Genomic DNA, 10,872 nt, shown 5'->3' on the forward strand with positions numbered 1-10,872 from the left:
GATATATTTGGAAATGGATGGTTTCCAATCCAAGATCTCTATTTTAGAGATTTACGAGTTATGCTAATTAGGCTACAAGTTTTTTGTTGGATAATTAGTTTAGATAAGATAGATCGAGATAATTCATAAATAATAATAAGATATTTGAATTAAGATGAGATAATTAGAAATTATTTACGTTAAAATATTTTATGGAATTTTGGAAAATAAAAAAAAAAGTTAAATAAAAACATTATAAAGTTAAAATATTATTAGAATATAATTTTTAATATAATATTTATTTTAGAAATTTAAAAAAGTTGAATTATTTTTTATTTTTTGTTTAAAAGTTTAAAAAAGTTGTAATAATTAAATAATGATTTGTTAAAAAAATTAAAAATTAAAAATTGAAAAATGTTTGTATTTTAGATATTGAAATAAAATGAAAATAGCTCTCTATCCAAATCAAGCTTAAGATATATCCAAGTTTGGTATTAAATATTCTTCGGATCTATTCGGGAATACAACTATTTTTAAATATTTTCAAACTACTTCAATACTATTTATAAATTATTCATTATTATTTTACTATTATTTTTATTATTATTCACATATCGTTTGAGATACTCTAGGTAAGCAAACGCAAACAGAAGTTTAGCCAAACACATGCTACTTATCAATGAGTTTTGTTACGTACAAGTAAAGTCGCATACTAATTTATGTATTAATATTGATTCATTCATATTCAAAATTTAAATTAGTATTATTTTTAATAAAATTTACTTTTTGATCAATCAAATTAGATTGATATATATTAATGTGTAGTTATACTTACAACTAGATTTTTCCTTTATCAACACCCGTAATGCCTATGAGCACGAAGAAAATAAAAGAGAAATAGAAAAAAAAAAAGAAAAAATTTAATTGTAAGCATAATTATTTACTAATATGTATATTAATATAATATGATTGGTTAAAAAATAAATTTTATAAAAAATAATATTAATTTAAATTTTAAATATAAATAAATTAATATTAATATATAGATTAGTGCGTAAGTTTAATTGTACTCAGCAAAACTCAAAGAAAAATGAAAAAATATAGGAAAACCGATAGTATAAAGGCAGGAAACGCCTGCCGCATTGTGTGGAGTGGTTGCTTTCCTAAGAGCATCCCCATCCGGTTCCCCAAAGCTCCATATTCCCCATAATTTGGAGTTTATTTTGGGGTTTTGGTCAAAATACCCCCCACATCCGGATCCCTATTTTAGGGAAAATGTTTAGGGAATAAACAGTAAGTCCCCATATTTGGGGACTCACTATTCATTCCCTAAATCATTTTTATTAATATTTTATTCTAATATATAAAATAAATAATTTTTCAATCATCTACACTTTCTCTCATACTCATATTTATTATAGTTTTAAATAATAATGTTAAAAATAATTTAATTAATTACGAAAATATAAAAAAATTAATTTTAAAAATATTATTATATTCATAAAAAAATAATTTAAATTTTTGTTTAAAATATTCACTAGAGTAATAGTTCAAAAAATAAGAAAAAATATTAAGTAGTTAAATTTGTAAATAGAAGTGAAAGAAAAAAGTAATAAAAAAAGAATAGAAAAATATTATTTAATAGAATAGAGATAGGGATGGGGAATGAGATGTAGAAGGTTTTTGAAAGATGAATAAAATTTAGGGAAAAATTTGAGGAAAGGTGATTTTGAGTTAAATTATAGGGATGGGGATGAGGAATGGGATGAGGATGCTCTAAGTCCCACCGACAATGGCGCTTCCAAGTTCCAACCCTTAACCTTAACTCCACCACTTTATGCTCTCCTCTCTCTCTCTCTCTCTCTCTCTCTCTCTCTCTAAATTTTGACCTTCCAACCCTCTTATTCCATGCATCCCTCTCTCAACATAGCAGAAATAAAAGAAAATAAAAGTAGGAAGAAAAAACACTCGAAACATCGTAGTAAAATATAGGAGTGAGAATCTGAGATTAGGGGGAAAAGACAAACACAGAACAAAACACACATACACAGCACATCATGGTTCGTCGCCATAGACAAAAACAAAATCCAACCTTTGTTTGCATTGTCCTTCACCGTTCCTTTCTCCTGCCAGTTTTTTTCTCCGATCTCTTCCGACTCAGTTCCTCTCTCAGCCCCCATGGTTTCCATACCCAGTATAGTTCTTCCTACAATCTTCCTCTTACTCCTCCAATCTACCAATTCCCACCAAAATTTAATCCTTTCCAACTCAGACCCAGATCCCACCGTTGCCAACTGCACCCACCGTTGGATCCACATAAGACGCCTCCCCTCTCGGTTCAACCTCGATCTCTTATCTAACTGCTCCCAATACCCTCTCTTTGATAACTTCTGCCCGTACCTTCCCAACAATGGCCTCGGCCAAAAGACACATAACCGTTCCCACAGCTGGTTCCGCACCGACTCTTTGATGCTCGAGTTCATCTTCCACCGTCGGATGCTCGAGTACCCTTGTCTTACCCCCAATCCCGACCTCGCCGACGCCGTCTACCTCCCTTACTTCGCCGGCATCGACGCCCTACGTTACCTTTACGGCCCCAACGTCAATGCTAGCGCCGATCACGGCCTTGACTTGTTCGATTTCTTAAAGGATGATAACCCCCGCATATGGGCTCGCCACGCGGGCCATGACCATTTCTTGGTCATGGCTCGGCCCGCCTGGGACTTCTCGCAACCTCTGGGCCATGACCCTCCCACGTGGGGCACTTCCTTTCTCGAACTCCCCGAGTTCTTCAACGTGACAGCTTTGACCTTGGAGGCCAGAGCTTGGCCGTGGCAGGAGCAAGCGATACCTTACCCAACGTCGTTTCACCCGCCAAGCCTCGCGTTCTTGGAGTCGTGGATACGACGTGCAAGGCGGTCGAGAAGGTCTGCCTTAATGCTCTTCGCCGGAGGTGGAGGGTTCTCGGCCACCCCCAATATCAGGCGGAGTATTAGGACCGAGTGTGAGAATTATAACGCGACTCAAACTCTTGATGGGTACGCGAAATTGTGCGAGGTCGTGGATTGCTCTAATGGGGTGTGCGAGCACGACCCAGTTAGGTACATGAGGCCAATGTTGCAAGCAAGCTTTTGTTTGCAGCCACCGGGAGATACACCTACGCGGAGGTCCACTTTTGATAGCTTTCTTGCCGGGTGCGTCCCGGTTTTCTTCGAGGACATGTCGGCGAAGTCGCAATATAAGTGGCATCTGCCGGAAGAGATGTACGGGAAGTTCTCGGTGTTCATACCCAAAGAAGAGGTGGTGTTTAAGGGACTGAGGATTTTGGACGTGTTAATGGGTATACCGAGAGCTAGAGTTAAGATGATGAGAGAGAAAGTGTTGGAGTTAATGCCGAGAGTTATTTACAGGAGGCATGAGAGTTCGTTGGGTTTGAAAACAAAGAAGGATGCGTTTGATATTGCAGTTGAGGGTACTTTGCAGAGGATCAAGTCTAGGCATAAAGAAGTAGCAGTGGAGTAACTTCGATGCATCCTGTTTCTATTTTGTCTTTGTACTTACTATTTATACCTGATTATTTTCCTTCTTTTATTTTAGTTTTTCATTTTTAATTCACAATGGTTCGTTCAATGCAAAAGTGCAGGGTGGATTATATTATTTGTAACCAATTTGGTAATAAATCTCTTGCATCATTTTAGGTCACTAATGGTGCCTTTCTTATTGTACCGTGGAGTTTTTGGGTCAGAGAGGTTCTAGATTACAGTATATAGCTGTTTTACTAACAGATTGATACGTTGATACTCATCTTCCTTGTTTAAATGGAGATCGTTTTGCTAATGCCCATACTGATACTGTAGGCAGAAAAAGGTTTTTATATATATATATATAGGTTCTGTGAACAGATAGTTGAAAACAATTACATTATTGGACTGAAGAAAATGAATTAAATTTTTTGGGTTCCAAAGCTAAAATTGTAATTAAAGCAACCAAACAAAAGGAGGCCTGATGGAGAGAATATGCTGTTTTTTCCCCCCGGTTGGGATAACTAGATGGAGAATCTCCAGGACATGCGGAATCGGAGAACTCCATTTCATCTCAAAATTTTCTCACTTATGTATGAGTGGTTGGCTGGAAAATTGAGGTTTTATCCCCATCTGAGAATTGCAGAACCCCAAGTAAGACCTGCTCCAAAGCCTGCAGCTGCTATAGTATGGCCGGCCTTCACCTTCCCACTCCGAACAGCTTCGTCCAATGCTAATGGAATGGAAGCAGCACTAGTGTTACCATAATTTGCCAAATTCGAAATGACACGTTCTGGTGGGATTTCTAAGCGTGTAGCAACTGCGTCAATGATCCTCTGGTTTGCCTGCATTATCAATCTCTGTCATTTTCATGTGTATAAGATCTGGCGCTTACATATGAAAAACCTTATTTCAAAGTCCAAGTACTTCTTACTTCATAACCATTAATAGGGGTACGAGGTCCAGTGGTTGCACAAAAGCTGGAGTTTTTCTCTATCTCTGTTTTCTAGTTAATATTACTTTGTAAGCAATTTGGAAATAGAGCCTATGAATGGCTTATAAGTCTTGTGAAACTGGATCAGAAGTACTGGCTCAACGATTTTTTGTCCCATCAAGAAAATATTATGTGCCAAAAGCTTCTACCGCAACGGTTTTTAAGACTAAGGATTGTGAAACAAATATGTGATATCGGGATAGAAATAACACTGAAAACAACTGCTGCTCTGACTGCTCTCTTAGCAATCAAAGAAGCAGCAAATAGAAAGCTTGACAGGGTGGTCATAGAAAGATGCCATAGTAATTACTGCAATCCAACACCCTCCTAGCCAAGACATAACGACCCTCCTCAAGTCCTTCAAAGGTTGGCATGCAAATCGGTTTCATAACCAGCTTGAGCATTCAGTGGCACAATGGGCAGCCATCAAATGTCAATTTGGTGGCATACCCCTCAGTAAATGCCCGCTCGGTCTTTTAAACTTCCATAGTGGAAAAGATCCACCTCCAATTTCTTTGCAATTGACCTTTCTATATATTTTCAGTTTATAATATTATACGCAACACGAGTTAAAAAAACACCGAAAGCAAACCTAATATATTGTTTAATGAGCTACTTATAAAAACAAAATATATTACTATAATGTTTAATGAGCTAAGCTCCTGATAGCTTCCTAGGTAGACTACGGGCAGACATGTATCTTAGATTTTAAACAATGGTTTTGAATTTAGTTTGTAGTTAGTTTATCTCATACCTGATGAAGCAACAACCAATCAATGCTCGACCTGGGGAGACCAGCCTTTTCAAGGGCAGACTCAATTGATTGGGGCACACATCGTACCGCAAAGCGAAAGACCTCTTTGCCATTCATTTGAATGCAAGAATATGAAGAGCGCCTTGGAGGGAAGCCTAACACAGAACCATTAGATCCCCCCGCATTGTCCATTTCATTTTCTTTCATGGTGGCAGTTAGATGTCTGCATAAAGGGAGGTAAGTGTTTGGTCACATTCTTCATAGAAGGAAGTGAAAAAATTTTTAGTCAAGAACACTATAATCACGTGCCTTTGGCCATCACCATCACTGTGCAGGTCAAAACTAAATAAACCATCTTCTTCACTGTCACAGGCCTGCATGAGTTTTTACATCAAATAAACGCCCAAATGTGTTTCCCATAGCTATGAACTGTTATAAAAGTAGGCTTGATGTAATTATCATCTTTAAGCAACAGTGGAATCAGAATTCCCAAAGGAAGTATGAGAGATCAAACATGGTGTCATAAGTTGGAGACCAAATACGTTGTAAAAGATATAGTAGGTTCGAGACAAATAACAAATGTCTAAGTGGTCGGAATTCATATTAGTAATCATCTTTTTAACCTCTTGGCTTCTAAGAGTTCAAATTTGTGTTACAGAGACAGAGATATGTGTGCCACGTGGGCCAGAGGATCTTGATGTTTGATCCCTCTGATCAACCAACTCTTTTTGAATATGGAGACACAGCACCATCAAATAACTCTCATATAGAACATAGACTTCACACTAGGAACAGATGAGAAGAAACAATATTAAAGACTTTGGGCATTCAGTTCAAAATCAAAAGTAAATAAACTAGATATAAAACTATGAAGAAACAAGGATTAGGAGTTTCCAATAATCAACTAAGAATTGAATTTGCTGCCAATCTGGCAAACCATTTCTATAGGTTCATAATTTTGCAAACTTTTTGAGAAGGCATCAGACAGACAAACTCAACATAATTGGATTGATATCTACAGTATCACATCAGCTCGCTAGTCCCATTCCTTCAAATGAAGCCAACTCTTCAAAGTTGTTAGTTGAAGGGACACATGCAGACCAAAAGCATCCAAAAAGCTTAAGTAGAAACTATACTCCAAAAGATCATAATTGAGACATAAATATTCAATAAGATAGTATAAGAGTATTTTTGTACTTCAGTTTTACACCAAAGTGGAACTGTTTCAGAAACTGTTAAAAGTGTAAATACCAATATAAAAACCAGTACCTGCACTAGTACAGCACCAGCAGCATCTCCAAAGAGAATACAGGTACCTCTATCCGTCCAATCAACATATCGAGAGAGAGCATCAGCTCCAATCACTAGAACATTTTGAAATCCACCTCCTGTAATTAACAGAAGTAGAGTTTGATACTTTAATTACAGGAGTAAGTGAGACCCCATTTCAGAAAAGTAGACAAATCCATTACCCCTAACGTGACAAGCAGCTGATACCAGACCCAACACAAATCCACTACATGCAGCTGTAATATCATAAGCCAAAGGATTTCTTTTGCATCCAAGTGCTTTTTGGATCTGAAAATTACAACACCACCAAAAGGAGGAGCATAGAAGAGTCTTAGCTTATAAAACCAGCTAAACATGAAGCTTCTCGAACAGTTTACTCTCTTGACTAGTTAGTCCCATAGAAATATGTTCAGCCATATAAAGATGCAATGGATTGAAGCAAAGCCTGGACTAACAAAGATGGGGAAAGTTGAGCTTCAGTTAAGTCCAAATCCCTATAAAGCCAAACCAGCCTTTTATGGCATATTACTTAGCTAGGAAAATATATTAGGACTCATCTCTGTCAAATACATATCAATCTTGACACCCAATATATTTTCTTGTTACACTCTTTAAAGTTTTCAAGATATTATCAATTCAAAACAACAAGCCACATCCATGAGACAGCCTTTTGGTGTCAAGATAGCGATATCAAAAAATATGTGAGGCAGTATTTCTTGATTTCTTATTCTCAGAAAGCAAGAAATACATGCGTGGCAAAATGATTTAAAACGGGAAGTAAATTTATGCACCCCATAAGACATATGGAATAAACATTATCTGAATTGGTCAAAGTTCCTTACGAATATACACAGAAAAAAAAAATCAGTTTTTCAGCCTACCATGTGCAGGCAATATTCCTCAGAATGACAACTAAGCACCCCTAGATGATACTAAACATACATGCTGCTCAAATTTAACAAAGAAAATTAACATGATTGCTATTTCATAGTCCAATTTTCAGAATTTATCATCTCATATTTCTATACCTGAGGAGCGCTACCAAAAAGATCCTCTGGTGTTGATGTGCACATCAAGACTAGGTCCACATCATCAGGATCAACCTGTGCCATATCAAGAGCTTTGCTTGCTGCCTCTACCGCTAAAGTGGTTAAGTTATCCTTGTCTATAGGAGCAACGGTGAACCACAAGTCATTCACAGTTTACAAAATTAGAATGTCATTTCATAATGAAACTAAGATATATATTTCATACGAATCATAACATACATAACAAGACAAAAGAGGTTTAGACATTAAGTTATCCAGTGCAAACATTCACATTTTCACCCAGGTCAAATCTACCATCTCCATTATTTTATTCTTTGGCTAGGACAGGTAATTCAGCACAGACCATTTACAGCTATCCAATATATGGCACCATCATGTATATCAGAACTGACCTGAAAGAACCCGTCGATTACGAATCCCAGTTCGAACAGATATCCATTCATCAGAAGTGTGAACTATTTTTGCAAGATCGTCATTTGAAACCATCAGAGTGGGTGCTGCTGATCCGCATCCAACTAATTTGCAGCCTTTACTGACCAACCTGCTCATATTTATTTCCAAAGTACAAGATCAGGATAACATTTTTTCAGTAATTCTGATTGTCATTTTCAAATTCTAAAGTCTCTCTTTGTTAAGCCAAATGATATATAAAACTGAGGATGCCTCTAAGATGGAAATACAAGATCAGGACAACAATTTCTTTCAGTAATTCTGATTGTCCTTTTCAAACTCTAAAGTCTCTCTCCGTTCAACCAAATAATATATAAAACTGAGGATAGACATAAATGTAAACAACAAGAAGAATAAGAAGTTAATGATACTAAAACTCTTTAACGACAGAATGCTCTATGCATTCACAGCTAACAGCATGAGACCCTTTGCTGCAAATGATTATGACATTGAACCAATAATGAACCAATAAGACATATCCTATTCCACTTTGCCAGACTTCAAACCATACATACGGACCATCTGAATGCATGAAGCAAACTCACAATGGAATAGTTGTGTTGGGTTGTTGAACCAAATTCAACTCATTTCAAATCAATCATTGATGGGACCTACTACTTTTTCAACTTCTCATAAAAAAGTTAAACTCATCTCAACCTACTTCATACATTTTAACCAAAAAAGTTAAACTCGTCTCAACTTAAAAAAATTGAACTCATCTTAATGGGACCCATAAAATACTACTATTCACAACTCAACTCAACTCATCTCAACATCCAAATGTCATGCTAGTAATAATGCAGCAATCACAAATGTTTGTGCAAGGTAGAATAATTCAAGAAGACCCACTTTAAAGGATATATAACACATATAACCAATCTTCAACAAGAAGAATCTCTTTTACTCCATATGGATCCCCAATAATGCAACAAAGTTCAGTTCTCCCAACAAACCTACCACTTTAAACATCGCCCTACAGGATTTAATATAAAAAAGACAAAAAATAAATATTGATTATATTCCCTTTAGATAGATTCTACCTTGATAATTGCTTCCACAAATCTCATGGAGAGGATTAGGCAATGGTCCACAAATCTCAACAGTGTGAAAAATGGTTCCTTCATGTCTCATATGGTGTATTGGAAAGGGACTATAGAAGTTTTGAGGATCGGGAACGGGATACAGGAGCTCAAGACTTTCTTTTTCAACATATTCCTCATCTCTACAGCATCTAGGACTTTAATGGGCTTACTCTTCATGATTAATTTGTCTCTCTTCCTATTTCTTGGTTGTCGACGTCGTGGAATGCCCCTTTGAGCGGTTTGTAATGAAATGGGTATCCCTTATCAAAAAAAGATTCTACCTTTAGAAAGATTTTATCTTTTGCGTTCTCTCCTTCATGACTTTATACAGTGAGTGCCCATGCAAGAGCAAATCATCCACAAGCTCTTCCACGACAATCACATAACTAAAAAGAAAAAAGGAATAGCAAGACCCAAAAGACAGAATAAAAATCTCGAATCCATTTGTCTCCAAAACAAGATTATAAACAATAACCCAATTACACCTCTTCAAACAATTTCCAAGAAACTCAGCGACTATATACTAACCCAATTGAATTCAAGACTCACATTATTTAAAAACTAAAACAAGAATTGACCAATCACAAAAATACAAGAGAAGTCAGATGTGAGAGTCACCTGGGTACCCGAGATTCAGCAGGGAAAGCGCCAGTAGAAGGCTTCTCTGCACCTTTAATGGTGCTGGAGCAAAGGACCCTGTTGGAGAATCCCTCAAGGGAGCGAAGCCCAGATCGGTATATCCCTATCGGAGGTTGAATCCTACTTCTTAGGCTGGGAACTGAAGAAGCAAAGAACCCAGATGAATTGGCCATTTTACACCCACCACCGTAACCCGACGAACAAAACAACAGATAAATACACCGGAAAAGACTGAACGAGATGGTCTTTTAGCTTAGTTTACAAGTGAGAGAAGAAGAAGAATGCGACAGTATTTGGAGCCCAACGAGAGAATAGAAAGATCAATCAATAGGTGTGGCACTTTACACACAGAAAACACTGTATATTGTGAGGCTTTTTTTCTTTGTTTCTCTTAACGATCTTCGGAGGGTCCGAAGTAGGTGGACGAACAGGCGATTTTGCCAAAACCCAACTTCGTCGAAGTTAGGAAACGCCTATGCTCGTAGCTGTGTTATTTAAAAGGTCCCTTACAATCCAGTGCTTTCCCATTCCAAATTACTTCGATTCTGTTTTCATAATTAAGTTGGGAAAAAGTAATAGGAATTTGCCACCTAGTGAGATGCTCCAAATGAAACTACTTTCATACCCCTGTTTAATACTTGGATAGATGCCAATGGACGTTTATCGTACGGCTCGAATGGGTCGGATTGTGGTGAATACGGACTCAAATCCTCCTCTTTCCAGTCGCATTTGCATGAGAATTATCGGTTTCTCTCCAAAAGACCAACTTAAATCTTTACACCAACATTAGAAGTTGGAATTTTGTTTGGCTACTAATTTACAAAATATGTTTTCTCTTTGACTTTTTTTTTCCCACTTTTTAAGTTATATTTTGTTGATATAATTCGAATATTTTATTTTATCTCATTTTATCTAATCATTATAATTTTTTTAAATTTTTATATAAAATATAATAAATAATTTAATTTTTAAAATTTTAAAATAATAATATTAATATTAAAAATAAATATTTTAATAATATTTTAATTAACTTTTAAGTTAAAACCATTTCATTTATGTATCTAAATAAACCCTTAAACTCGTCCAAACAAAGCCTTCTATTGCAATTAATTAC

General features: G+C 36.2%; 2 protein-coding genes across 2 annotated transcripts; one reads left to right on the forward strand and one right to left on the reverse strand.

Moving 5' to 3' along the window:
- Positions 1 to 1,882: 1,882 nt before the first annotated feature.
- LOC122289716 (probable xyloglucan galactosyltransferase GT19) lies at positions 1,883 to 3,681 on the forward strand. Its single transcript, XM_043096935.1, has one exon. It carries the CDS (start codon positions 2,158 to 2,160, stop codon positions 3,499 to 3,501), a length of 1,344 nt encoding a protein of 447 aa, XP_042952869.1. The 5' UTR covers positions 1,883 to 2,157; the 3' UTR covers positions 3,502 to 3,681.
- A 150-nt stretch (positions 3,682 to 3,831) lies between these two features.
- Positions 3,832 to 10,292, reverse strand: LOC122289717 (3-oxoacyl-[acyl-carrier-protein] synthase 3 A, chloroplastic-like). The gene is made up of 8 exons (XM_043096936.1): positions 9,738 to 10,292; positions 7,980 to 8,128; positions 7,567 to 7,703; positions 6,721 to 6,826; positions 6,518 to 6,636; positions 5,558 to 5,622; positions 5,249 to 5,471; positions 3,832 to 4,345 (listed from the first exon to the last, which is right to left on the reverse strand). The coding sequence occupies exons 1-8, from the start codon at positions 9,929 to 9,931 to the stop codon at positions 4,124 to 4,126; spliced, it is 1,215 nt and encodes a 404-aa protein (XP_042952870.1). The 5' UTR covers positions 9,932 to 10,292; the 3' UTR covers positions 3,832 to 4,123.
- Between the last annotated feature and the right edge of the window lie 580 nt (positions 10,293 to 10,872).

Source organism: Carya illinoinensis, chromosome 12 (assembly GCF_018687715.1).
Source record: "Carya illinoinensis cultivar Pawnee chromosome 12, C.illinoinensisPawnee_v1, whole genome shotgun sequence".
Classification (NCBI taxonomy): Eukaryota; Viridiplantae; Streptophyta; class Magnoliopsida; order Fagales; family Juglandaceae; genus Carya; species Carya illinoinensis.